This window comes from Anser brachyrhynchus (genome assembly GCF_964034855.1).
Source record: "Anser brachyrhynchus genome assembly, chromosome: 23".
Lineage (NCBI taxonomy): Eukaryota > Metazoa > Chordata > Aves > Anseriformes > Anatidae > Anser > Anser brachyrhynchus.
In genome coordinates, this window is record NC_137716.1 from 6,646,060 (window position 1) to 6,671,836 (window position 25,777).

General features: G+C 69.2%; 4 protein-coding genes across 15 annotated transcripts; 2 read left to right on the plus strand and 2 right to left on the minus strand.

The window, feature by feature from the left end:
* Positions 1-65: 65 nt before the first annotated feature.
* On the minus strand, positions 66-9,636 carry HMG20B (high mobility group 20B). Of its 3 annotated transcripts, none has more exons than XM_080566393.1 (10): positions 9,516-9,636; positions 5,471-5,539; positions 3,524-3,629; positions 3,129-3,332; positions 2,674-2,794; positions 2,524-2,576; positions 2,233-2,308; positions 1,918-2,133; positions 1,382-1,514; positions 66-1,255 (listed from the first exon to the last, which is right to left on the minus strand). In XM_080566393.1, the coding sequence occupies exons 2-10, from the start codon at positions 5,506-5,508 to the stop codon at positions 1,243-1,245; spliced, it is 960 nt and encodes a 319-aa protein (XP_080422519.1). In that variant the 5' UTR covers positions 5,509-5,539; positions 9,516-9,636; the 3' UTR covers positions 66-1,242. The 3 variants fall into 3 exon arrangements, with proteins under 3 accessions (XP_080422519.1, XP_080422517.1, XP_080422518.1); XM_080566391.1 differs by lacking the exon at positions 9,516-9,636 and adding an exon at positions 6,400-6,488; XM_080566392.1 differs by lacking the exon at positions 9,516-9,636 and adding an exon at positions 6,358-6,406.
* Positions 9,323-18,491, plus strand: MFSD12 (major facilitator superfamily domain containing 12). Of its 5 annotated transcripts, none has more exons than XM_080566376.1 (11): positions 9,331-9,684; positions 13,416-13,626; positions 14,714-14,837; positions 15,084-15,278; positions 15,366-15,458; positions 15,562-15,654; positions 16,393-16,563; positions 16,769-16,863; positions 17,237-17,367; positions 17,480-17,518; positions 17,967-18,491. In XM_080566376.1, the coding sequence occupies exons 1-11, from the start codon at positions 9,384-9,386 to the stop codon at positions 18,059-18,061; spliced, it is 1,548 nt and encodes a 515-aa protein (XP_080422502.1). In that variant the 5' UTR covers positions 9,331-9,383; the 3' UTR covers positions 18,062-18,491. The 5 variants fall into 5 exon arrangements, with proteins under 5 accessions (XP_080422504.1, XP_080422502.1, XP_080422506.1 ...); XM_080566379.1 differs by lacking the exon at positions 9,331-9,684 and adding an exon at positions 9,767-13,278; XM_080566377.1 differs by lacking the exon at positions 17,480-17,518 and having other exon boundaries at positions 9,332-9,684.
* A 1,214-nt stretch (positions 18,492-19,705) lies between these two features.
* Positions 19,706-24,373, plus strand: LOC308182180 (uncharacterized protein). 5 transcript variants are annotated; one of them, XM_080566371.1, is made up of 11 exons: positions 19,706-21,161; positions 21,922-22,056; positions 22,140-22,221; positions 22,365-22,538; positions 22,607-22,705; positions 22,781-22,852; positions 22,924-22,992; positions 23,201-23,281; positions 23,409-23,506; positions 23,626-23,707; positions 23,808-24,373. In XM_080566371.1, exons 1-11 carry the CDS (start codon positions 20,845-20,847, stop codon positions 24,264-24,266), a joined length of 1,668 nt encoding a protein of 555 aa, XP_080422497.1. In that variant the 5' UTR covers positions 19,706-20,844; the 3' UTR covers positions 24,267-24,373. The 5 variants fall into 5 exon arrangements, with proteins under 5 accessions (XP_080422497.1, XP_080422499.1, XP_080422498.1 ...); XM_080566374.1 differs by having other exon boundaries at positions 21,019-21,268; positions 23,808-24,368; XM_080566373.1 differs by having other exon boundaries at positions 22,781-22,992; positions 23,808-24,065.
* On the minus strand, positions 24,272-25,682 carry TEKTIP1 (tektin bundle interacting protein 1; the record flags this gene model as incomplete). 2 transcript variants are annotated; one of them, XM_080566395.1, is made up of 4 exons in its annotated part: positions 25,401-25,682; positions 25,074-25,300; positions 24,748-24,873; positions 24,404-24,674 (listed from the first exon to the last, which is right to left on the minus strand). In XM_080566395.1, exons 1-4 carry the CDS (start codon positions 25,472-25,474, stop codon positions 24,532-24,534), a joined length of 570 nt encoding a protein of 189 aa, XP_080422521.1. In that variant the 5' UTR covers positions 25,475-25,682. The 2 variants fall into 2 exon arrangements, with proteins under 2 accessions (XP_080422520.1, XP_080422521.1); XM_080566394.1 differs by having other exon boundaries at positions 24,272-24,873.
* Between the last annotated feature and the right edge of the window lie 95 nt (positions 25,683-25,777).

The following is a 25,777-nucleotide window of genomic DNA, read 5'->3' on the forward strand; positions in this document are numbered from 1 at the left end:
AAGCTGTTCCAGGTAGCTCCTGGCCTTTGAAGCCCACCCCAAGCACAAACACACGGAGCCCAAGGTGGTTTCTCCCACGTTTATTCACTCCCATCTCCATCCCGAGCCAAGCAGCCACCAGGAGATGGCAACCAGGAGACTCATCTACAGAGCACCGACCTTGCAGGCAAGAGAGGGGTGGTCGGACCCCTGCCCCGGGTTAAACCCGGGGCCGAATCCACGTAGTGCTAGTAAGAAAATAAGACGCTCTCTAATTACACAATCTGAGATTTCTGACGGGCAGCCCCAGGGTCGTCCGACCCCGGCACGGCGTGGAGAGGACGCGGCTGCCGTCACGGTGGTCCCATGAGGGCTCCCCAGGGCTGGGAGGGCTCCGGCCCCGCTCCCCCTCAGCACAGAAGTTTCGCCTTTGCCAGCGTGTGGGGAAGGGGCTGCCCTGCCTGGCCCCAGAGGCACAGGGGAAGCAGAAGGGGCAGGCAGGGAGGCAGGGTGCATGGGGCTGAGGGGCTGAAGGCACCCGAGGGGCAGCAGCGAGGGGAAAAGGGAAGATTAAATAAAACAAGAGACAGGGGAAGGAAACCTGTCGCCTCCCCCCTTGCAGACTGAGGGTCCCTGGGCTGATTTAGGGGCTGGGATGTGGCACTGAGCCCCAGGGGCTCCCCATGCCCCCCAGGGTGCACGGCTGCCGCTCCTGGCCGCGCTCACCAAGTCGGGGACAGGAGCCTCGAGCCGAGCCAAACATGCAGAGGGGCAGCTCGAAGGAGGTCCTGTCCCTATCGCGGAGAGGCGAGGCCATCGAGGAGGGGCTGGGTGTCAGCCCTTCTGCCTTAGGGGCCTGTCACAGCTGCCCCGCAGCCCCTGGGTCGCCGTGGAAGAGGCTGCTTTCCTCCAGGCCCTCCACCCGCAGGCTGCGGTGCCGCATCTGGCACCGGCCACGCTCAGGGGAGTCCCCGGGGGCTCAGCGAGCCGGGGCCGCAGGCGATGCCCAGAGGCGATGCCGCGGGAGCTGGGGAGCGCACGGGAGAGCAGGGGGTGCTCATGCTGGGGCCTCAGCCACGGCACCGCTTGGTCCCCAGAAGCTCAAGGTCCTCGGAGATGTCACAGCCGTGGGGCCAGGGTCGCCCCCCGCTGATGTGGAGGGGGAAGCAGCCGGACCACCAGCAGGGACTGTCCCTTGCGTGAGCTCCAAGGGACAGGGCCGTGGTCCGGCCGGCCCCGGGCTCCGGCAGGGACTGGTCCTCTTCACAAGTGTTCGCTGCAGGGGGTGGAAAACAAGGCCAAATGACAGGGCTTTTGACTTCTCCTCCCCACAACCGTGTGGAGACGGCCCCGAGCCCCCCCCGCACCCCCGCCGGGCGCCGGTCAGCCCTGCCCCGCTCACCTGGCTATCCGGGACAGGATCTCCTTGATGCGAACCACCAGCTTCTCGTGCTGCAGCGGGTTGCTCTCGATGGCGCTGTGCAGCTTGGCCATGTAGAAGTCCAGAGTGCTCAGCGTCGGGGTTTCCCCGGTGCCTACGGGGCAGCAGCCAGTGAGTCCCCACCCAGCCCTGTGCATCGTGCTGGGGACGAGACCCTGAACGAGGTCCCGGCTCCTGCAGCAGTGAGCTCACACTGATACAAAGCCAGGAACAAAAGGATTGTTCCTGTTCCTAACAGCTCCCCAGAGGAAGCTGTGACTGCATCTGGAGACAAGGACAGTTCCCAGTTGTCCTAGCCTGCTATAGAGGAGCTGGCTGGCAAGTCTGGACTCTCTGGAGAGCCCCCAAGTGCTCTGTGATCCTCCCCCCCAGCAGACGAGCAGTTATCCCCGCCCCACTGACATCCCTGCTACAGCCCCTGCTGGCTTCAGGCCCCCCCACGTGGCCGCCATGTCCCAGGAAAGCAAGGCTGGTCCCCGGGGCTGCCCCGAGCTCACCAGGGATGGGGAGGGAGGCGAAGCTGGTGGTGAGGGCCTGCCGCACGGACTGGAGCTGCTGCTGCAAGGCCAGGGTCTGCCTCTCCTCCTGCGCCAGCTCCTGCTCCAGCTTCTCCTTGGCACAGTTCATGCTCTCCGTGTGCTTCTGCAGGATGGCGTTCTGCTCCTCAAACTCCGTGTTCATCTTCCGCAGGCGCCGCAGCTCGGCCTCCCGGGCTGCCGGGGACAACGCGGGTCAAAGGGGTCAGGAGGGGGCGGGGGGAACGGTGACCCTGTCCCCTCACCCCAAACTCGGCCCCTTCCTCAGCCCCTCACCTTTGTTTTGGTCCAAGAACTCTTCGGTGAAGATGGGCACGTCGAAGGTGGAGAAGGTGTCGCTGCACTCCCCAGCCTGGAGGACAGGAGGGGATGGATCGGGCAGGGCGGAGGGGATGCCGTGCCCCTGGCGGAGGGGACAGCCACGTGCCGCCTCCTGCAGCTCCAGGCACCGCTTCAGCGGGCAGTCCAGAAGCCCGTCCCAAGCCTCCCTCAGCCCAAAGGGGCCAAACCCAGCAGCGCCACGTGCCCCAGCTTCCCCACACGGCCGTGGAGCTGCCAGCACCTTACCTTGTGCGGGTGCCCGTTCAGCAGGGTGTTCACCGCCACGGAGCCGGCATCCTCTGGGAAGGAGGAAGGGGGTTACCCTCCACGAGCCGCCCCGGCACCACTTGGCCGGACCCCGAGCAACGGGCAGCTGCCCCTGGTCCCACAGCCCACCTTTTTTGATCTTCTTCTCCTGGATCTTCTCCGTGCACATCTTGTAGGCCTCCGACTGCTGGTATTCCCGCAGCTCCTTCATGTACTGCTGCTTCTCCCGCTCCGCTTCATCCAGGTACCGCTAGGGTCACAGACGTCCTCAGCCTGGCCCGGCCCCAGCAGTGGGCTCCCCGCGGTGCTGCTGACCCCTTCCCACTCCCCGAGGCCCGGCTCCTGCTCACCAGCCCAGCAGCACCGAGCCGGGCTCCCCGGTAACCCCTTTGCGGCGCTTTCCGTGCCCAGACCTCGAGCGCGCAAAGATTTTGGCTTCCGAGCGCCCCGAGATGCCATGGGACCGTTCCCAGCCTGCGCCAGGCAGCGAGCAGAGGGGGGTCAGGGTGCAGGAGCCTCCAGAGAGGCTCCGCCAGGACGGGGGGAGCTGCCAGCCCCAGAAGATGAGGGCCCCCCCCCGGTACCTGCTTCTCCGACAGCTGCAGCTTGCTCCACTCCGCTCCCAGCATCTTGGTGATCTCCGGGAAGGGCAGGTCAGGGTGCTGCGTGCGGATCTGCTCGCGGCGCTCGTTCAGAAAACGAACGTAGCCCGTCACGGGGGCCTTGGGGCCATTGGGAAGGATCTTCTTCCTCTTCTTGCCCTTGGGCCAGCCCCTCTTCTTCACCGGCTGGTGCCCCGAGAAGGGAAAGGGACAAGCCGGCGTCGATGACGGTGCAGGACCCGCACCCCTCGGGGCAAGGTCTCAGCCCTTCCCTGACCACGGTCACGCCACGGGTCCCGCAGCACGACTTGGCGAGCTGGGGAACAGCCCCAAGCCCCAGGGACGGAGCGGGGAAGGACGCGGGCAGCGGGGCTCACCTCCTCCTCGCCGTGTGGCTTCTCGCTGCTGGCCCGCGCCACCTCCCCCTTCTCCTGCTTGATGGCCACCAGGAAGTTCCCATGCTGAGCCTTGCCCGCGGCGTGCCTGCGGACAGGGAGCGCCCGTCAGAGAGGGCTGGGGGCCTGCTGGATCCATCAGGGCACCCCCTGCAGCACCGCCGGGGCCTGCCAGCCCCCTGGCTCCCACCCAGGCCGAGTGCCCAAACCCAATCGCGGCCCCAGGGCTCAGCAGAGCCCAGCGCCGGGCGGACAGGACACGACCCCGGGCACACAAAAGCTGCTCCGAGGTCCAACGGCCACCCGAGGCCGCTCGGCGGCGTTTTGAGCGGGGCTGGGAGCTGCCAGCACCGCTCCGGGTGGCAGCGAGCAGCGAAGGCGGCCACGAAAACGCTCGGGGACATCCCCATGTGCCACCGAGACAGCACGGCGAGTTGGCCTGAGCGACACGCGCCGGCTGATCCTCCTGGGTGAGGGAGGAGCCGCCGTGGGGACTGATCCTGGTGGCGGCACCCCCCTGGGGTACCGGACAAGGAGGGCAGGGCGCCGGCGGGACGAGCCAGGGCCAAAACCGCTCCTCCGGTGGCTGGCACCAGGCTCACAGAGCCACCTCCGGACGCACCCAGCAGTTCTAACAAGAGGCCGGGAGCCCCGAGGCTGCTTTCCAGCTCGACGCCACATCTTGACGCAGCAGCAGCCGCCCTCTGCAGCCCCAGCACGGACCAAGCCGGGGTAGGAACCCCCCCAGCAGCACCGCGGCCTCTCCCTGGGGCCCCCATGGCACCAGCTGGCCCCGGCTCCCTCTTCAGCCGGCTCCTTCCCACGGCGCAGCCCCCGACCTGCTCGCGCTTCTTTGATCCTCTGACTTTGGCCCTATCACAGCGACTGCTGCCGGCGGCAGCCCAGCCGATCACGCACCCGACCACACCAGAGCGCTGCCAGGCCTGCCGGACACGGGAAGAAACAAAGGGCGCGAGCGGCGTGGCCGGCACGGCCGGGCTGTGCTTTCATCCCAGTCACAAGACACGTTTAATAGCGAGGGGCCAGGCACAAGCCCGCCAAGGGAACGAGAACTCGGCTGTGCGCTAAAAGCCAGGCAGATCCGGACTCGCTCCCTAGTTTGCAGCGTCCCTCGGTCACATCACACGCTCGGTGGGAACCCAGGTCTCCGTACAGGGCTCTGCACGAGCCACAATTCACCTGGCAATTAATTTCTGTCCCCTTTCTGTGAGCCCTGGGGACACCGCCTCTAAGGCTGGTCCTCCCCGGGACCTAGCCGCTTGCACTGAAGCTACGGGAAGGTGTGAGAACATCTTCAGCCTCCCGGAAAGAAAAAAAAAAAAAAAAAACAACTGCTGCGGCTCCAGCGGGCCTCAGCCCTTCTTTATCAGCCCTAACAAAACACTCCCGGCCACACCAGCCCGGTACCGTCCCGCACCGCGGCTGGGAATGTGCTGACGCCCCCCCGGACGGCGAGCTCTGCCTCCCCCCACGCAGCGCCGCGGATTCCTTTCGTGCCTGAGGATGCTTTAAAAAGTAAAGCTATTCCCGGCACGGTTCCTCCCCTTATCTCGGCTCCCTTGGGCATCCACCTCCCCGCGCCGCCTGCCCGGCCTCGCAGCGGCTCCAGGACCCGGCGCCCCGGGACCCAGCGGTGGCAGCAGCTGGAACGTCCCGGGGGGTGGGCATCGTCCCCGGGGGTTGGGCATCGTCCCCAGGGGACCGCACGTGGTGTGTCCTGAACGAGCCAAGGCTGAGACGATCCTAATCTCACGGCACGGTTTTTTTTGTTTTTTACACCAGTTCCTACAGGAAAGGTCCCCGAGGCGGGCACGGCGACGCTTGTCACCCCCCCCCCCCCGTGACCCCCCTCTCTGGGGGGCTTGTCACCCCCCGGTGCCGGTTGCCAGGCTGGGGGGGGGCACTTACAGCATCCCAGCGGGCGCCTGCTTCGCGCTGTGGGCCATGGGCAGCAGGGGGGCAGCTCAGAGCAGGACCCTGAGGGACAAAACTGGGGGTGTCACCGGGGCCCTGGGGACCACCCAAGCCACGGGCCAAGCCCCCCCTTGCTCAACTCTTTCCCTCCACACCCCCATGGCCGTCCCTCCTCAACCCCCCCAGCACCCCCAGCCCCCCCCAAGCACCCCTTCCTACAACCCCAGACACCCCCCCAGCACCTCCAGCCCCCTTCAGCACCCCTAGACGCCCTCCAGCCCCCTCCCCCAACGCCCCCAGGCCCCTTCCAGATCCCCTCCAGCTCCCCCAGCGCCTCCCCAGGCCCCCCCCAGCACCCCCAGGGCCTCCCCAGACCCCCCCCAGCACCCCTCCCTATACCCAGCCCCCCCCAGCACCTCCAGGCCCCTTCATGACCCCCCCCAGCACTCCCAGCCCCCTCCAAGACCCCTATCCTACACCCCCAGCCCCCCCCAGCACCCCTAGACCCCCTCCAGCCCCCCCCAGCACCCCCAGGCCCCTTCCAGGCCCCCCCCAAGCACCTCCAGGACCTCCCCAGACCCCCTCTAGCCCCCCCCAGCCCCCCCCAGGCCCCCCCCCAGCACCCCCAGCCCTCCCCCAGCCCCCCTCCCTACACCCAGCCCCCCCAACACCTCCAGACACCCCCCCAACACCCCCAGGCCCCTTCCAGGCCCCCCCCAGCACCTCCAGGACCTCCCCAGACCGCCCCCCAGGCCCCCCCTCCAGCACCCCCAGCCCCCCCCAAACACCTCCAGGCCCCCTCCAGGCCCCCTCCAGGCCCCCTCCAGGCCCCCTCCAGGCCGCCCCTCCCCCCCTCCCCGGCCCCCCCCGCCCCTCGTTACCCCCGGCCCCCCCCCGCCATCTTGGGCCCCCCCCGCCCCCACCTTCCCTGGCGCCGCCGGGCCCCTCGGCCTCCCTTCCGCGCCCGGCCACGCCCCTCTATTATTATGCAAATGAGCCCCCCGCTTCCGCTCCGCCGATTCGCTCCCCGCGCCGGGCCCGTGGGCGAGCGGCCGCGCGCCGATTGGCTGCAACCGGTGTACGTCACGGGGAGGAGGCGGGGAAGGGGCGGGGCGAGGCGGGGGCCGTCGCTGCGCGCTCGCGTGCGCTGGGTTCGGCGCGCGCGGCCGGCCGCCCAGCCAATCAGGAACCGGCGTGCGGACGGGGAAGCGTTGAGGGGAGGGCAGCGCCTTAAAGGGGCAACGGCAAAGTCGAAGGGGGGGCCCACCGCATGCGGCCCCCCCTCGGGTGCCCCCCCAGCGCCGACCAGGCCAAGCAGCGCGGGGGGGGGCCCGCGGACCCAGAACGCCCCCAGTGCCCCCAGTGCCCCCAGTGCCCCCAGTGCCCCCAGTGCCCAGCCCAGGGGCGTCCCAGTGGCCCCAGGACCCCCCCATACTGCTCCCAGTGCTCCCAGGGCTGTCCCAGTGCCCCCAGTTACCCCTCCCCAGTCCTCCCAGTGCCCCCAGACCCCCCCACACTGCTCCCAGGGCTGTCCCAGTGCCCCCAGTTACCCCTCCCCAGTCCTCCCAGAGACCCCAATGCTTCCTTTTGGGGTCCCAATGGCCCCAAGCCACCCCCTCCCACTACTTCCAGCACCCCCAGTGCCTGCTGGAGTCGGGGTTCCCATGACCCCAACACTCACCCCTCCCAGTGCCCCCAGTACTCCCCCACACTGCTCCCAGTGCCCCCCAGTGCCCACCCCCGAGACCACCAGTGACCCAGCGCCCCCTCTCCCTGGGGCACCCCAGCACCCCCTGCCCTGACCCCGCACCCCGCGGAGCTGCAGAGGAAGGCGCAGAGCAGGAGCAGTGCCCGCAGTGCCTGCGGTGCCCGCGGTGCCCGCACTGCGCAGAGCCGGCGGTGCCGGGGGGACCCCAGCGCTCCCACCCCAGGGGGGACCCCCGGCCAGGCAGGGCTCTGCGTGGGGCAGGGCCGCTCGTGCCCCACCCTGCACACGGGGCGTCCCCAGGGTGCGCAGGGCCTCGGGGGCGCAGTGCCCACGGCGGGCGCAGGAGATGCACCGGGCGCCCAAGGCATGGGGTGCCCGGGGTGCGCAGCGCCGGGGCAGTACCAGGCCCACGGCCGAGGGTGCACGGGATGCCCAGCACCCGGCGTGTGCAGCGCCCGGCAACCCCAGGGCCCGCGATGCCCACGGTGCCACCCAGCACCCCTGGGTGACTGATCCCCAAGGTGCCCAAAGCACCCGACGTCCGGGGTGCCCAAACCCCGGGGCGCGTGATGCGCGGGGCTGGGGGGCACGGGCACGGGAGGGGGCAGACGGTTCCCAGCTGTGGGGCCGGGGGCCGGCTGGGGCAACCCCCCCCAGCTCTTCCCTCCCCGGGGCTGCTCGCCCATCGGCCTGGATTTTCGCTTCCTCCTGGCCTCCCTGAGTCACCGCCGTGCCCTCACATGATGGGGGGGGGGGGACGGATGCACGGCCCCCACCACCCCGGCCCTCGCAGCTGGAGCCGCCTCAGGAATCACAAGACCTCGCACCGACGTAACTTGTTTATCCGGAGCATCCCGGCCCCGGGGCTCCGTCACCCCTTTGCTGCCGACACGCCACGGCCGCAGCGGGGGTGTCTCTGTCACCCCCCCCTCGGTGGCAGTCACTAAGGGGGGGTGGCCTGAGCTGGTCCCTGGGGACCATCTGGGGAAGGGTCCCCAAAAACGCACGGTCCGGGAGCCCCCAGCCCGGCTCTCCCGGAGGTGCCCAACCTGCTCGGGTTACCCCCGATGTTCGGCAGCCCCCAGCTTCGTCCCCATGATCTCAGCATCCCCGTGGGCAGAGCGGGTGGCACCGGGGGGGCTGCGGATGCTCGCCCCCACACCACGGGCAGAGCTCTGTCCCGCTGCGCCTCCGGGATCAGAGCCACCAAGAACCCGCTTGAAACAGCCTCAAAATCCCCGAGCGCCCAGAAATGGTCCCGCAGCAGAGAAACCCCCCCCCCAGCAGCAGGCATGCGCCCACGGGGAGGGCGCTTCCAGGGGACTGGGCGATGGGGGCCCAGCAGCACCCCGGGGGGATCCCTGGGGACCCATGGGGCTGGGACCCGTGCATGGGGGGGGGGGGACGACACATCTGGGATGTCCCTGCTGGTGGCTGGCTGCCAGGATGGCACAGCCCCATGGAAGGGGGGGGGGCTGGTGTTAGGGCAGGGGGCTCCCAGGTTTTTTGGGTGCCCGGGGGCACAGCAACAGCGCCGGGTGCCGTGGGGCTGGGGCACAAATGGGCTGGCAGAGGGGGCAGAGGGGGCGAAGCGCTGGGGCAGGCCCCCAGCCTCCTCGTGCCCCTTGCTGCCCAACGCAGCGGTGGGGGGCATCATGGACAGCGTGTGTGTGTCCCCCTCTGCGCCTGGGGGCATCACAGACAGCGTGTGTCCCCCCCTGCGCCCACAGCACCCAGCCTTTTGCCCCAGGGATCCCCCTGGGAACCAGTGTGTCCCCAGTGTGCCCCCAGCACGTCCCCAGTGTGTTCTCAGCGTGTCCCCAGCGTGTCCCCAACACGGGGGGGTTGCACCAAGGCAGGCAGGGATCCGCAGGAGCTGCACCGCTCCCGATCCCGACCCCATAGAGCCCCCGGCGCTGGACGTGCCTCGGCCAGGCCTGGTGCTGGGGGGGGGCAGCACCGGGGAGCGGGGACGGCAGGGATGGGGGGGGGTCAGGGCCTGTGCTGCTCGGGGGCCCAAGCGGGGCCACCGCCGCCACCGCCACCACCGCCACCACCGCCACCACCGCCACCTCCGCCACCTCCGCCGCCGCCGCTCCCCCCGCCGCAGGCCGCGTCCCGCCCCGGCTCCATCCCCGCCCCGCCCCGGCCCGGCGGGCGCTATAAGCGGGCGGCCGAGGCCGGTGCGAGCGGCCCGGCATGGCGGAGCCCCCGCGGAGGAGCTCGCTTGGGGCGGGCGGCTCGGCGGCGGCGCTGCCGCTGCGGGCGCGGCTGAGCTTCGCGGCCGGGCATTTCCTGAACGACCTGTGCGCTTCGCTCTGGTTCACCTACCTGCTGCTCTACCTGCACGCCGTGCTGGGCTACAGCCACCGGCTGGCCGGTGGCCTGCTGCTGGCCGGGCAGGTGGCCGACGGGCTGTGCACGCCGCTGCTCGGCTACGAAGCCGATCGCTCGGCCGGTTGCGGCCGCTACGGCCGGAGGAAATCCTGGCACTTGGCTGGTAAGGGCTGGGATGCTGCGGGAATCCCACCCCCCCAGCCCGGGGGGCTGAGGGTCTGTGCAAGGGGGTGGCCTTGGAGAGGGGTTGGGGTGCTGGGGGTGCTTCCCTGGGGGGCTCGGTGGGGTTCCCCCAAACAGAGAGCGAGCTGCTGCGCCAGGCAGCTTTGGGGCTCAGGGGGGCTCTGCTGGAGCCCCGATGCTGCCGAGCGCACCCAGCACCAATGCTGCCTGCAGGGGCCTTTTTGGGGTGCCCCAGATGGGGGGTGTAACACCTCCCCCGTGGCACCGAGGTGGGAACGGGGCAGAGCAGGCGTGGGGCAGCCCCGTGGGGGTAACGGGGTGCAGGGGAAGTGGTGATGTCCCTGTCCTGCCCGGGTGCCGTCCCCCTGCAGTGGCGTGGGGTGGCCCCGTGTCCCCCTGCGTGGGGGTGGCACCAAGGCAAAGGGGTAAAAAGGAGACCGAAAGGTAAATCTGGGCTTTCCCGTGAGCATGGGGATTTACCTGGGGCTTGCCTGCGAGCGGGAAGTTCCCCGTGCAGCAGCTGTGATGGGTGACCTTGGGGTGCGGGATGCTCTGCTCGCCGGGGCTGCTCCGGGTGCTGGGGACCAGGCTGGGGCTCCCCGGGTCGGGGCACGCGTGGGCTCTGCTCCGGGTGAGGAAAGGCCCCGTGGGGACGAGGAGGAGGCAGAACCAGGTCCCTGTGAATTATTAACGGGTCCCCACCTCACATGGGTGGAAAAGGCACTGAAGTGCTTGGGCTGCCCTGCTGCCGTCGGGGGCCCTCCCTGAGGGGACAGCGTGACTTGGAGAAGGGTCCTCGGAGCCGTGGCACACGCAGGAGCCTGCCCTGTCCCTGCTGCCCCGACGGGGAATGGGGCGGTGAGCGTGGAGAAACCTCCGTGGGCAGGAGATGGAGACCCTCGGCGCTTCCTCCTGGTAGGGGCACGGCACCGCCAGGGTGCCAGCGGACCCGTGCGGGGAGGGGACAGTTGTGCTGTGGGTGCTGTTATCTTGATGCCAAATTTCACCCTGCCAACCGCTTCATGCCACCGAACGGCAGCCTGATAAAGCAGCTGGGCTGCCCGGCGGTTGGCTTGGCCTGGCCTCCCAGCCTTGAAGGGAGCCAGAAAAAGGGGGTGCAGGGGCGGCAGTTTCACCCCCTGCCGCAGCATCTGGGAGATCTGCGCTCTGAATTTAGGGAAGTGGCCGGAGCTGTGACTCCGGCATGGGCAGCGCTGCATCGGCCGGGTGAACCCGAAGGGGAAGTTCTGAATCATGTCTTGCATGGGGGCTGTGCCTGCCCCCGGCCGGCACCGCGAGGTCCTGGGGCTGAGCTCCAGCCTGGCCCTGCCTGCTTCAGTGGCACGGGGGAGGCTGGGGACACGGGCTGAGGCTGGGGACATGGGCTGAGGCTGCGGACACGGGCTGAGGCTGCGTTTCCCTGGCCAAAGCATGGGGTTGTTCCTGGAAGGTGGGTGCTACCCCACCGCCTCCCCCATCCCACCGCAGCTCAGCCTGGTCCCGGGCTGGCCCTGCTGGTCCCGCTCCTGGCCCGCTGGGTCACGCTGCAGTGAGAGGCTTCTGCGCGTGGGAGCAGGTGGCCCATCTGGCAGCAACCCATGCTCAGATCAGAGGAAACGTTGTGAAACCACAGCCTTGCGGGGGGAGATACCACGAGCTGCTATCGGCAGCATCTCCCCTCCGCGGTGCTGGGCTGGTTGGCGGCGGGGCTGCCAGGGCCGATGCTCTGGGGAAGCTGGCTTGCTGCAGGATGCGCGCCCTGCCCGTAGGATTGCGGGGCAGCTCCCTGCAGCCATGGGGTGGGAGCAGCTCCTTGCTTCACTGCTGAGCGAGTCTGGCCGTGCTGCCCCAAATCCCCTGCCTGCAGCGGCTGCGCTGCGCTCGCCCACTTGTAGCCTGGCGTTCCCGTGACTCTGCCCTGGAGGGCTGCGAGATGAGAGCTTGGACCTCTGCCACCTGCACGCGGTGCTGGGGGGCTCCCGGAGCCCTGTGCGGGGCCGTGGTGCCCCCCGTGGGGATGATGTCTGTGCCCTGCTGGCTGGTTTGGTGGCCCTGGGTGCTCTTTGGTGGCCCTGCTGGGAAGGCGATGCTGCACACGGGTCTGCTGCGTGGCGGAGGAGCAGCGAGGTGGGGATCGGGTGGTGCAAGCACTCGGGTTGTATTGAGGCTGCGAGCTCCTGGCCTTTGGGTCTGGGCTAGGAGCTGAGCTGGGACCTTGAGGGGCTCCTGTGGTCCTGCTGGGACGAGCAGGGGCCCCCAGGACAGCTCTGGGCTCGCAGTGGAGCCGCATCACATGGGGATGTGGCTCTGCTGTGACAGCCCGCTGCAGGAGCCTGGCTCCGCGAGGATGGCCTGTGCTGGCCCTGGTGGCACTGCCCGTCCCTGGGGGCTGCCAGGAGGACAGAGCGACAGGCGTGACACAAACGGCTTCTGGCGTGCGGGGGTGTCGGGGCGGATGTGGGAGCTGCAGCAACCCGAGGCCCAGGGACTGCAGCTCCTGCCCCAGCGCTCCCCGGGGACGCGGGCAAGTCCCTCGCAGCCCTTCGGGGACTGCAGAGCCCGACCCTGTGGGGCCCGAGGCTGGGCGGGGGGCAGAGCCTCACCGATCCTCCAGGCTGGGCTGGGTGTTTGACACAGGCACGAGTTCTGGTCCGAGTTCTGCACCTTCTCGGAGCCTTCCCTTCCCTGGGTGGGACAGGGACACCGCGGTGTGCCTGAGCCCCTGTCCTTCGGGGAGCTCCTGGAGCACTGGAGCCGGCGGTGAGCTGGTGCAGGGCAGCACCCAGCACCCTGCTGGGGTCCTCACGGGCACCCAGGCTGGGCTGGGATCGCTGCCTGCCCTTGCTGGGCGCGGGGCGGGGGGATCTGCTCTGCTCCTGGCAGCCCCTGCGGCCGCGTGCTCCTCGAGCATCCTCCTCAAGTGGAAGTGACGGGGAGGAACTGCCCTTGTGGCTGAGGGAGGGAGAAATCTCTCGTCAGGAAAAGGATCTTGCATAGTCCTGCAGAGAGGGGAGCCTGGGGACCTGGCGAAGTGGCTGAGGGTTCCCCTGGGCTGTGGGATCGGGTTCCTGCGGCTTTGTGGCCAGCGGGTGCTGTGGGTTTGGCAGTGCCCGGCGCAGGACAGGACGGAGCAGGGCACGGCGCCCGGGCCTCGGGAGCAGCGAAGCATCTCGGCGGATTTGATCCGTAACCTTGCGGAAGGGGGGGGAGAAGCCGGTCTGTCCCTGCCTGTTCCACGCAGGCGTCCCCATGGCGTGCAAAGGGGACACTGCCGGGCTGTGGCGGAGGGAGGGACCTGGCTCTGGTGTCACTGACTCAGCCGGGACCTTCCCATCAGGGCAGCAGCGTCTGATGCCGGCGTGGGGACAGATCTGCTCCTGCCCCTGATGCGCTGGGGGCCGCTGGGGATGCCCCTGGCTGCCGCTTTGCATGGCTCCCTGCAGCAGAAGGGACGAGGGGCAGGCCGTGCGCCTGCGGGAGCTGGAGCCGTCCCGGTGCTCAGGGCGCCTTATCGCCCTCAGGCAGACGGCGCGGCGGCGCGTGGCCTTGGGGCCGGTTATCTGCAGGCCTGGAGGTGGGCAGCGACCAGGGGGGAGCTGATCCCCCCCGCAGCCCTGGGGCAGGACCTGTCTGTGGGTAGGAGCCAGCTGTGGCCGTCGGGTCCCACGGCGCTGGGCTCGCAGCCCCTCACTGCTCCCCTCTCTCCCCCAGGCACCACCTGCGTCCTCGTGTCCTTCCCCTTCATCTTCAGCCCCTGCCTGGGCTGCAAGGAGAACACGCCGCAGTGGGCAGCCTTCATCTACTACCTCCCCTTCATCGTCATCTTCCAGTTTGGCTGGGCGGCCACGCAGATCTCCCACCTGTCCCTCATCCCAGAGCTGGTGACCAGCGACCACGAGAAGGTGGAGCTCACGGCTTTCAGGTGAGCGTGGCCAGCCCTGGCTGTCCTCTGAGCCGAGTCCCTTCGCCTCCGTGGGGAGAGGTCCCCTGCGCGGCACGGCTCTGCGTGCTGCCCTGCCACAGGCACCTTGGGCACGCTGGAGCCCTTGGGCTGGCAGGACGGGGCTGGGGCCGTGTGGGTGTCCTGCAGGACACAGCCAGGTGACACCGGTCTTCTGGGTCCTGGTGCCAGGGGAAAGGTCCTGCTGCCGAGGATGCCGGTGACACAGCTGTCGCCGTGCTGCGGTGATGTGAGACAATCCACAGCTCTCCACCAAACCCAGCCGGGATTTGTGCTGTGGTGCAGGCGGAGGCAGGGCTGCCTGCCAGCTCCCTTCCCCCCTTGGTACTGGGGTGCCAGGTCCCCAAACCCTCTGCCCCAGCCTCAGAGGGTGCATCGGCGCAGAGGAGCTCACGCCCAGGGGGCACTTTCTCCTTTGGAACCGGAGGCTGATGCTCACACGGGAGGAATGTGTCCCCAGGTGTCCCCGGGGAGGGGAGGGCTGGGCACTGCCCTGTGCAGGCCGTCCCGGAGGCGGCAGCGTCCCCAGGGCAGTGCGTGCAGCCCCAGGCACAGAGCCCGCGCTGCTTATCTGACGGGGCCGGGCTGCAGGAAGGGGACTTTATCAGCCGGAGCAGGGCTTCGTTATCTGCCCCGGTGGGAGGAAGTTCCCCTTCCGTCAGGTAACAGGCGCAGCGCTGCGCCCGTGCTGGAAGCACGCAGGGAGGCGTCGGGTCACCCAGGGCCAAGGGGCCCCACGCTGCGGTGCTGGGTCAGGCGGCTCGGGGTGGGCTGGGGCTGGGCAGGCTGGCCCAAGGGGGATTGGTTTTATTCTGGTCCTGCCCCCTGCTTGGACTGGGGGTGCTGGGAGGTGCACCAGTAAGGCTAATGCATGGCCAGGGCGTGTGTCCCTGCGCGCTCTTGGAGGTGTCACCTCCGCACTGGTGCTGTGGTGCAAAGCTGGCTGCAGCGTGCCTGGTTTGGCGGGCAGCCTTGGGTGGAGGTGTCCCTGCTGTGGCCGGAGCTGCGCTCGTCCCTCTGTGTCACCCTGGCGTGCCATCTCCCCCAGGTATGCCTTCACCGTCATGGCCAACATCACCGTGTACGGCCTGGCCTGGCTGCTGCTGAACCTGCAGGTGGACCGGCCTGAGCGCACGGAGCACCTGGGCATCCAGGATGTCCCCGTGTTTCGGGTAGGTGGCACGGCTCAGTCCCTGGGGTCCCTTCTTTTCCCTGGGCGGGATGTGGCTGTACTGGGAGGTACTGGAGGGAGTGAAGTGGCAGTGCCCCAGAGTCACCTCCTGCACTGGGCAGGGGCTGCGCCAACTCTCCCTGGGTTCTGGGACCCCCTTTTAGCCCACCAAACTCCTGGGGTAGGGGGGGCGGTGAGCAGGCAGAGGGCACCCTGTGCCATGCTCACCCCCCTCTGCCTCCCCCAGAACCTGTCCCTCATCGTGGTGGGGCTGGGGGCTGTCTTCTCCCTCATCTTCCACCTGGGCACCAAAGAGAAGCCGTACCCGCTGGGCTCCCTGCCGCAGCCCGAGAGCACGCCCCTGCTGCAGAAGGAGCCCACGAGGTGCCCGCGCCCGCTGCTGGCCTGGAAGGACTGGCTGCTGGAGCCTGCCTTCTACCAGGTAGGAGCAGGAGGCTGCCACGGCCGTGCCCCGTCCCCCTCCTCCAGTCGGCGCGGGCTGAGCGCTGCTCTCTCTGTCCCCTTGCAGGTGGCGGTGCTCTACATGGCCACCCGGCTCATTGTCAACCTGTCCCAGACCTACATCGCCATGTACCTGACCAACTCGCTGCTGCTGCCCAAGGTGGGCACGGGGCAGGTTCCTGCCCGCACGTCAGGGTCACCCGGGCAGGGGTCCTGTGCGAGTGGTCTGGAGCTGATCCTCTCCCCGTGCTTGTCGCTCACAGAAATACATCGCCACCATCCCCCTGGTGTTGTACGTCAGCGGCTTCCTGTCCTCCTTCCTCATGAAGCCTGTGAATAAGTGGATAGGTCGAAACGTGAGTCCTGGGGGCTTGGTGAGGCTTGAGTTAGACCCAGGGCATAACAACCTGCTCCTGAGCTCAGGGGCTGGGCACAAAAGGCAGGTCCTGAACCCACAGGGGAGCAGAGCACTTGGCACACCGGAGCCCGGCTGCAGAGCAGGGGCCCCTCAGGAATCCTCCTGCTGCAGCATCGGTCCCACAGGGCAGGGCGAGGGGTGGCATGGGCCTGTCCTGCACATCTGCGGGTGCTGAGGTCTGGGAAAGTGACGCTGGCCCAAATCAGCCTGTCCTGAGCAGCCCTGGCAGGGCTGGGAGAGCCCCGAGAAGCCCAGAAGAGGCCAAGGCTGAGCCACCCTGAGCATGCTGGGGGTGTGGGGTCTGCAGCCCCGGCAGGATGGGGCTGCCCCTGCAGCACACCCCCTTCTGCCCCGGAGCAAATGCCATTTCCCAGAAAAAAGAAAAAAAACCTTCTGCTCCTGCCAGGGGGTGCAGGGCACGGCTGGGGCTGTCCCCATGCCCTGCAAGGCACCTACAGCTCCTCTGGGCACAGGCTGGTCACTGCAAGGCCCTTGCTGTTTGGGGACAGTGCCCCGAACCCGCTGGGAGCGAGCCAGGGCCGTCCCTGTGAGCCCAGGCAGCGGCTGGCCCCGATGCCCCGCTGGCGGGGTGTCACCGGGGTCTGGGGCACAGCCAGCTGCTGGGTGCTGAGCTCCGCCTTCTCCCCCTGCCCGTCCCCACGCTGTCCCGGAGCAGCTGACGTACTTCGTGGGCATCCTGGTGATCCTGGCCTTCGCCTCCTGGGTGACCCTGACCAGGACGATGGGAGCGGAGATCTACGGGGCGGCCGCGCTGCTCGGCGCTGGCTCCGCCACCATCCTGGTCACCTCCCTCTCCATGACGGCCGACCTCATCGGCACCAACACGGTACGTGCCCCGGGTGTCCCGGCAGGGCTGGGAGCCCGGCGGGCAGGAGACGTGTCCCCACGCAGGCAGACAGCCCTGAACCGTGCCCGGGCCGTGCTGTAATGTGGGCTCTGCCCATGAGAGGGCACACGGCTCTCGCTCGCTGCGCTGCGTGGCACCGGCTGGCCCCACGCAGCAGCGGGTGAGCCTCCCTCTCCCCTCGCAGCACAGCGGTGCGTTTGTCTACGGGGCCATGAGCTTCACGGACAAGATGGCCAACGGCCTGGCTGTGATGGCGATCCAGAACCTGCACCCGTGCCCGTAAGTGTCCCTGTGGAGCATGAACAACCTAGTGACAGCTCCAGCCAGACCGCCGGGGTCCTGGCAGCAAACAGCCCGTGGGGGCATGCTCTGACAGCCCTGCTGAGAGGCACTGGTGGAAACTAGCTCCGATTCATCCTAAATCCTTCCTCGCCTTCTCCTCTGGCCGTAACAACGGCTGCATCTCAGACGCCTGAAGGGGCTGGGGATCGCTGTGTCCATGCTGCTGCCCTGGGCTCTTCCCCCCGTGTCCCAGTCCTGGTGGCGAGGACTTGGGACTGCTTTAGGCAGCGGGAGGGTGGCAGCAGCCCCGGGGTGCTTGGGGAGCGCTCTGGTCCCCGCCACCAAGCTGAGCCGTGGCCTCTCCTTGCAGGACTGAGCTCTGCTGCCCTGCCTGCGTCAGCTTCTACCACTGGGTGATGGTGCTGGTCACCGGGGGGATTGCCATGGCTGCCACCGTGTCCCTGTGCTGCATCATGATCTGGCCCATCCGGGTCCGCTTCCGTGAGTGTGGCCGCAGGGCTGGGGGCACTGGGAAGGGGCAGGCGTGGGGCTGGGGGCACAGGGAGGCCCGTGTCCGGTGCCAGCCCTGGCTAAAGCAGAAGTGTCTTTCCAGATGGCCCTGGTTGTGGCAGGCTGCGGGGTGACCCTCATGGTAGGCAGGCTCAGCTCCTCGTGCTTCTGCTGCTCCTAGCCCCAGAGCTGGGGCTGTGCCCGCTTGCTGCGCCCGTGGCAGGCAGGATCCCCCTGCCCAGCCACGCTGCCCCTGGCCCCGTGGTCACCGAGGGGTGAAGGGGCTGCTGCTCGTGCTGGTGGACAAACACAGGGGCAGGACCGGGGACCGGGTGCCCCTTGCCAGGCTGCTCAATGTCAGCTGTGTCTCCGTCCTTTGCGTTGTCCAGACTTGTTCTGTGCTGGGTGGGGGGAGAACACGGAGCCCCCACGGGTGGGGCTCTCGGCAGTGTTGTGTAGGGCCTGTGCTGCCCTGGGACGTGCCAGGGCCCCTCGTGCTGGGGCCGGGAGAGCCCACGAGGACCGGGCCAGCACGTGGCGGGTCGCCCGGCACTGCGAGGGCTCCTAACCCGTCCCTCTCCTCCTTGCAGATGATGTCTCCCTGCAGGGACTGAATGAAGCCAGGATCCCGTACGATGAAACGGAGAGCGTGGAGGAAAGGAGCCCCAACAGCACGGTCAACTGAGCAGGGCACGTGCCCTCGGCCGTGGTGGTGGCCGGGCTCTGCCGGGAGGGACCCCGAGGAAGGGGATGGCACCAGGCCGGGGGAAGCTGGGCTCAGGTGGGACCCGGGCACTGCCTCGCCTCTCTGTCACCTTGTACAGGACTTGTCACCCCCACGCTCTGCCCGGGGACTCAGTGAAGGATGTCCCTCTGCGTTTGCACAAGTTTAACACTAAGAGGCCCGGGGCTGGGCTGTGGAGCCCGGCCCCTGCACTGTGGGACGGGGGCACCCAGCCCTTGGTTTTAAACTGCTTTTGTAAGGTCAGTGTGTGTACATAGCACTTTTTAAAGAAGGAAAAAAAAGAAACAAAACACAACCCACCTCTAAACTTGAATAGAAAGTTTAAAAATTAAACTTGAAAAAAATTAAAATTCAACTTGAAACTTAAAAACCTGCTGGGCACGGTGCTGGAGGAGGGAGGGGGAACCCCCCCCTTGGTGCCCTGAGGGCAAAGTGGGGCTGTGAGGGTTATGGGGGGGGCTGTGTGGGGGTCGTCCCTCCCTCTTCCCCTGTGGGGGCCGGGGCTGGGCTCGCTCCCTGCCTGCGGCTCCCCAGAGGGGCTGCAAGGGGGCTGCGGGGGGCCATGGGCCGTGGCCGCCCCCCGCCGCCCCGGTGCCGCCCGCAAGATGGCCGCCCTCAACAACGATGGCGGCCGCGTCCCGCGCCCGCGAACAAAATGGTGGCGGCGCAGCGGCGCTGGAGCCCGCTGATTGGTTATCGGCGGCGGGGGACCCACCCCCCTCGGCAGGGCAGCCAATGGGGGCCGGCGGCCGCTGGTGCCAACGCGGCGGGGAGCGGCCCGCGGGGCTGCCCGGCCTAGTCCCGGTCCCGGCTGGTCCCGGGGCCCGGGGATGGCATCGGTTGGAAGAGGCCTCGGGGCCGGCTGCTCCGACCGGCCCCGTGCCGCAGTCACCACCGAACCCTGTCCCCAAGCACCACGTCCAGCCTCTCCTCGAACACCCCCCGGGACGGTGACGCCACCACCTCCCTGGGCAACCCGTCCCAACGCCTGACCGCTCCTTCTGACAGAAACGTCCCCTCGTTTCCAACCTGAGCCTCCCCCGGCGCAACTCGAGGCCGCTCCCTCCGCTCCTGTCACAGTTACCTGCGAGCAGAGGCCGACCCCCAGCTCCCCACAGCTCTCAGGGAGCTGCAGAGAGCAGCGAGGCCTCCCCTGAGCCTCCTCCAGACCGGGCACCCCCAGCCCCCTCAGCCGCCCCTCACAGACTCGTGTCCCAGGCCCTTCCCCGCCCTCGTAGCCCTGCTCTGGACACGTTCCAGGCCCTCGATGTCCTTCTGGTACTGAGGGGCCCAAAACCCAACCGGGCGCGGGCTGCCGGGGGCTTTCACGGGGGGCTGGACCCTGGGGCAGGCGCTGGCTGCGGCAGGGCCCCACGGGACCCCCGGGGACCCGCAGAGGCCGGTGGGGCCGTAGGGCCGTGCCCGTGTTGTACGGCAACGGGAGCCCCAGGGCCCGCGGCTGGGAGCTGCACCTGTGGCCCAGGGCATGGCCGGGGTGTGTGGTGTCCCCGTGGTGTCCCCGGGGTGTCCCCGTGGTGTCCCCGTGGTGTCCCCGTGGTGTCCCCGGGGTGTCCCCATGGTGTCCCCGTGGTGTCCCCGTGGTGTCCCCGTGGTGTCCCCGGGGTGTCCCCGTGGTGTCCCCGGGGTGTCCCCGTGGTGTCCCCGCAGTGTCTCCCACTGCTCCCTGCTGCGTGTCCCCTGCCAGCCCACCCAGCGCCCACTGGGACCCAGCCGCAGGCACCCAGCGCCGCGGGCACACCAGGGCTGTGCGTGCATGGGGCCGGGAGGGCAGCGGCACCTGGAGGGCGTGCAAAGGGCTGCGTGTGAGCAGGTGTACGCGCGTGCAATGTGTGTGTGCGTGTGCATGGGCGGCCTGTGCCGTGTGTACGTGAGCACGGACTGCACATAGGCAGGGCGCGTGCAGCCCTGCGTGAGCCCGCAGGTGCTGCGTGTGCCTTGCACACCTGTGCACGCCCATCTTCGCACGTGCACGACGACACATGCACACCCTGCAGGGGCGGTGCCTGGGGTGCTTGGAGCCCTGCGGTAAGGAGTGGTGTGAGCGCGCAGTGGGTGTGCGGGGGGGGGGTGTGCACGTGGGGGTGTGGGCGCACAAGTGACGTGTGCGCAACGAGGGTGCGCGTGGGGGTGTGTAAGGATGGGGCGGGTGTGACCGCGGGGCATGCATGGGGTGGCTGGCGATGCTCTCGGTGCTGTAGCTGGGGGTCCCCGGGGGTGCGGGGCTGGGGATTGCAGTGCCCCGGTGCTGCGCCGCTGGACCCTGGTGCTGTGGTGCTGGACCCCGGTGCTGCGCCACCCCCGGGGTTACAACTGCTCCCCGTGGAGCTGTGGGAAAGGCTTTGTCAGTGCAGGGCAGAGAGCAAGGGTGAGCCAGGGCTGGGCGGCCTTGGCACATGCCCCAGCGGGCATGGGCAAGGGATTTCCCTGCTGTCCTTGGAGGCGCCCGGCCCCTGCTCTTGGCCCTGTGTTTACAGCTTGTTTTGGGGTGGCGCGGACACTCCCGGGGCTGCAGGGGGACCAGCAGCTGGCGAGCCCCAGCCCCCTTTGCAGGCTGCATGGCAAAAGTGGGGTGAGGGAGCTCCGTGCCCCTTGCCACCCCCCGGGCTGGTGGGCGCTGCGAGGCGCTCCCGCTGTCGGGGTCAGATGGTGGCGGTGTCAGTCACCCCCTCCGTGCTGGCACCAGCACACCCCAGGGACTCTGCATGCAGAGGATCTTTGTCCCGTGGGCACAGCGGGATGGGCACAGCACCGGGATCCTGCATCCCACCGGGATCCTGCATCCCGCCAGCATCCCACATCCCACCAGGAGCTGGGGGCCCCCTTGGCCGTGCCATCGCGGGCAGTGCCCGTCCAACCCTTCAGAGCCCCCCCCTCCAGGTGGTGTTTGCTCCAGCAGCCCCGAGTTGGTATTTGCCCCGACGCCTCCCTGCAAACCTGCTGCGGCCGGTCCCAGCCCCGCCTGCGTGCCCTTCCTCGCTGGGAGGAGGAGGAGGAGGAGGAGACGGCGGCTGAGGGCCAGGTCTGGAAGGAGCAAGGAGCGTGCGTGGGAGCCGGGCGAGCGCGGGGCTGCGGCGCAGCGGGACGGGACGGGACGGGACGGGAGGGCTCAGCTCTCCCCGCCACCAGGTACCACCTGGGGTGGGCAGCAGCAGCCCCGGTCCAGGGGTTTTGCTCCGTGCACTTTGATCCAGCACCGGCCCCACGTGTCCGTCTGCTCTGGGGCTCGGCCAGCCACGGAGGGACCCAGGAGCTGTCACCTGCCGCCAGCTCCTGCCTGTGAGCAGGGCGCTGGGGGTGCTGCGGCCACCTCGGGGACCCGGCTGCTGTCCCCAGGAGCGCCGTGGCCATGAGGAGAGCGCGAGGCCGGGGTGCGGCTCTTCCTGGAGCGGGGCAGCGGGGCCATAATTGCCAGCACGCTGGGGGCACCCTGTGGGGCCACGGGGATGGGGACACCAGGGCATGGGGGGCATGCGGGGGCTGGTGGCATCCAGAGATGCTGCAAAGGGGGATTGCAACGCCTGTGATGCCCCCTGAAATGTCCCGGTGAGACCTCGGAGCTGATCAGAGCGGTGTGGGGACCTGCCCTGCTCCTGGAGACAGGCGGTATCCCCTGCCCTGCTTGGGGACACCGAGGCACAGCTGGACAAGGGTCGCCCCGTGCATCATCAGCTGTGGATAACCGCAGCCAAACGCCCAGCACGGTGCAGGCATGGGGTGGGCTTTGCTCTCCTGGTCCCAGCAGGGACCGTTTGCCCCTCACCTGCCCCATCCCCCTGCAGCGTGCCGCACTCCTCCTTCATGTCGGGGAAGCTGAAGAAGAGCAGGAAGGCGGTGCTGGGGGAGAAGCTGTGGCAGAGCCTGGAGGAGAGGGGCAGCGCAGGCACCCAGCCAGGGTCGCACCCCGCACTCACCAGGTGGGTGCCGCTTGTGTCTGCGTGTCCTCATGTCCCGGGGACACGAGGGGCCTCAGCTCACCCTGCCTGCTGCTCCCTGCCAGGTCCAAAACCTACGACCCCTCCTGTAAGGAGACGGAGGAGGCTGAGGTGGCTGGAGGCCAGCACGGGTCCCTGTCCTCCTCGGTGAGTCCGGGGGTGCCGGGGCGAGGAGAGGGGACCCCAGCACCTTGGGCACCTGTCCTGGTTCGGTGGCCGATGTCGGAGTGGGGACCATGGGGTGCCCACCGTGCCAGGGCTCGGCCCCACGTCCCGGCTTCCCCCCGCAGCTGAACAAGCGCAGCTCCAGCTTCCGCAAAGCCTTCGGGGAGATCGCCGGGCGGGAAGCGCTGCTGGCCTGCTTCTCCTGCGCCTGGCAGCGAGAGGTGCCCTACCATGGCCGCCTCTACGTCTCCTCCGGCCACGTCTGCTTCCACGCCAGCCTGCTGCTCAAGGACATCAAGGTGAGGCAGCTGCGGGGGCACAGGGCGGCTGCGGGGGCGCGGGGCCTGACTCTGCCCCCTCCCCACAGGCGGTCGTCCCCGTCACGTCCATCTGCGCCCTCAAGAAGACCAACACGGCGCTGCTGGTGCCCAACGCGCTCAGCATCCGCACGGCCGAGGGGGACAAGGTGAGTGCTGGGGGGGGGAGGTCGGGGGGACCTGAGGCTGACCCAGGACACGACCGCCTGTCCCCCTGCCCGCAGTTCCTCTTCGTGTCGCTGCGCCAGCGGGAGGCCACGTTCCAGCTCCTGAAGTCGCTCTGCAAACACCTGCAGGTATGCGCTGCGCCGGGCGGGGGGCCGGGCTCTGTGCCCCCCGGTACCCTGCTCCATCTCTCCTTGTCCAGGACAACGGCTGGAGCCCCCTGGCCTCTCCCCTCAACGGCAGCGCCGCGCAAATCCTTAAGAAGCCTCTGGTAAGGCTGAGGAAGGGCCAGCGGCGGCTCTGCGGCAGATGGAGGCACGGCCGCAGGGACGGATGCAGCGGTGACACCCGGGAAAGGCTTATTTTGGGGGGGGCAGAGGGGGTTGGGGGGACATTGTGGTAAAACCCCCCAGCCCAGGGCAGCACAGGCGGCCTCCTCCACGTCCCCCCTGTGTCTCCGTGTCGTGCCCTGCGACCAGGGCTTGTCCTCCCGCAGACCTCGAGCCAGTCGGACCTGGAGGAGAGCGCTGCGGAGCCCGACAGCCTCCTGGAGCCGCCCGGTGAGCGGCCGCCCCCACACCCTGACAGGCCCTCGCAGCCCCCCTTGGGCACCCAAACAGCCTCTTCTCAGACACCAGGGAGCGCAGGGGCCTCTCGGAGACCCCAGGGCCACCACCCGCACCCCAGGCACTCCATGAACATCCCCTGGTTGGGTGCAGAGGAGGCGAGCCAAGCCAAGGAGGAGGCAGCAGCGACAGCAGAGGATGCGCCGGCTGTAGGCAGAGGTGAGCGGGGCCCTCGGTGGAGCCGCGCAGCCCCAGCGTGGCCAGACCAGGGACCTGACGCTGCCCGGGCTTGGCCACAGTGCTCCAGGACCGTCCCCGACACCTCCTTGTCCCGGCAGGGGATCCCAGCCCAGCGCCCCGCGCCCGGACTGCTGCACCACTGAGCCCCTTCAGCACCATCATCCTCATCTACCTGCTGCTGTGAGTCCCGGGGCAGGGCCCCCCCCGCACCCCCCAGCCATGGTGGCCCCAGCTGCCACCTCCCGGCTCTGCCCGGTGCCTGACGCCGCCCTGTCCCCAGGATGGTGGCCCTGCTGCTGACCTCGGGGTACATCGGGCTGCGCATCCTGCAGCTGGAGCAGCAGCTGGCGGACGCGGGGGCTTGGCCAGACCCGGACCTGTTGCACCAGTGAGGGGGGGCAGCAGCCCCTCCATCCCTGGCACAACGGGAACCCCCTCACCCTGCCTCCCCCAGGAGGGGCAAGAAGACGGGAGGCCAGCAGGGACCTGGTCGTCACCAGCAGGGGTTGGGGGGCTCCAAGCCCGGGTGCCTTCCAGCCCCCCCCAGGAGCCCCCGCAGGCCGTGGGGCTCCATCTCGCTGCCCCCCCCTCACCCCCCCCGAGCTCCCTGCGTGGGCACAGGGGCACTGGCCTGGGGGGCAGAGAGGACCGGGGGGGGGGGGCTGGAGTCAGCTCCCCGCATGGGACAGCCACCCCAGGGGGGTGCCCATTGCAGGGCAGGTGGGGACAAGGGGACTGAACTATTTAATTAATAAAGAGGTGAGGGGGTGCTGCCTGCGCTGCGGGGGCCCCCACCTCACCCCACCCCACCCCGTGACAATGCTGCCTTATTCCTTGGGATGGGCACAGGGAGGCTGCGAGGCTCTCCCCTAACCCCAGGGAGATGTTTTTGGGGTGGGGTAGGGCAGCATCCAGCCCTGAGGCACAGGCCTGGCCCCGACACCCCCCGCTCAGCCCCCCCCCGTCCCCACAAAGAACCGGGACAGCCGCAGGCGCCGTGCCCTTTACTGGCGGGTGGAGGGCTGGTGCTGGAGGAGGCTCCAGGTGCGGATGTCCCAGGCAGTGCAGGGGGGGCGGCAGGAGGACAGCAGGGGGACGTACCCCAGGCTGCCCCCCGGCACCCTGGGGCTCCAGCTGCGGGTGGCAACTGCGGAGAGGAAGGGAGAGGGGTGAGGAGGGGGCACTGGCAGATGCCCCCCCACAACCCCTCAAGCTCTTACCGTACTCCTTGCCCAGGATGGGGCGCTCCTGCCAGAGGAATGCTCCCCAGCGGGTGGGGGGTCCAGGGTAGGCGGCGGGGCTGATGGGGTCCCACCACGCCACCTCCCGCAGGTGCTGGGCGTAAACTGGGGGGGGGAGCAGAGCTGGGGCCAGGCAGCACGACCCCCACCCTGCAGCAGGGTCATCCGCAGCCCCCCCAGGAGCCCATCCCCATCCCTTCCTCCCCCCACCTCATAAACTGGGTCACCCCCCCGGCTTCTCCCTCCACTGCCACCACCCCCAAGTGCCCCCCCCAACCCAGGACCCCCCCAACCCAGGACCATACCCGGGGGCAGGGGCTCCAGCTCACGGGGGGCGTGGGCGCGCTGCCAGCGGCACCAGGAGATGCCGGGGGTCAGGGTGTACCAGGGGACCCCCGCCGCGTCCCAGCCGCTCAGCCCCGTGGACCAGCTCTGCCCCGCGGCATCCCAGCCCATGGGGGTGGTCTTCCAGCGCACGGCCTGCCTCAGCACGGGGGCCTGGCGGGGCCCCCGCAGCGTCACGTACTGGTCACTGCGGGCAGGAAGGGCAGGGGGGCATCAGGGCTTCGTGCCCCCACCCGCATCGCCCCCACGCCCCAGCCACGGGGGTCCCACGGGGGCAAGGGGCTCACCTGTACAGGGGCAGGGGGAAGTCGGTCTCGAGGGTGCTCTGCGGCACCCAGGGCCTGTGTGCCCCCAGCTCCATGCCTGGCGCTGGGCGAGCCCGCAGTGGTGCTGGAATCAGCGCCAAGCAACGGCCCCCACGCAACGCAACGGGGGGCTGGGGTGGGGCAGCGGGGCCGAGGCACCTTCGCTCCCTTTGTGCCCTGCAGGGGAAGGGCCGGGGCTGCTCCTCCCTGCTCCAGGAGAGCAAACAGGGGCGGGCGGGAGCTGGGCAGCAGCCACAGAGCACAGACCTGCACTAGGCAGCCGGCGCCTGCCTCTGCTTGCGGGGGCCTTGGAAGCCTGGGGGGCACTGCCACTGCTCCTGTCCCCCCCCCGTGAAAAA

Coding starts and splice junctions, on each gene's coding strand:
- HMG20B (XM_080566393.1), bottom strand. CDS start 5,508: ATGGCCCACAGCGCGAAGCAGGCGCCCGCTGGGATGCT. Junction 2,309..2,523: donor TGAACGGGCACCCGCACAAG/GTAAGGTGCTGG, acceptor CCTGTCCTCCAG/GCTGGGGAGTGCAGCGACAC. Junction 1,515..1,917: donor CGCCTCCCTCCCCATCCCTG/GTGAGCTCGGGG, acceptor GCTGCCCCGTAG/GCACCGGGGAAACCCCGACG.
- MFSD12 (XM_080566376.1), top strand. CDS start 9,384: ATGGCGGAGCCCCCGCGGAGGAGCTCGCTTGGGGCGGGCGGCTCGGCG. Junction 17,368..17,479: donor GCCCATCCGGGTCCGCTTCC/GTGAGTGTGGCC, acceptor GTGTCTTTCCAG/ATGGCCCTGGTTGTGGCAGG. Junction 17,519..17,966: donor GCTGCGGGGTGACCCTCATG/GTAGGCAGGCTC, acceptor TCCTCCTTGCAG/ATGATGTCTCCCTGCAGGGA.
- LOC308182180 (XM_080566371.1), top strand. CDS start 20,845: ATGCAGAGGATCTTTGTCCCGTGGGCACAGCGGGATGGGCACAGCACC. Junction 22,222..22,364: donor ACGGGTCCCTGTCCTCCTCG/GTGAGTCCGGGG, acceptor TTCCCCCCGCAG/CTGAACAAGCGCAGCTCCAG. Junction 23,507..23,625: donor TGCGCCGGCTGTAGGCAGAG/GTGAGCGGGGCC, acceptor TTGTCCCGGCAG/GGGATCCCAGCCCAGCGCCC.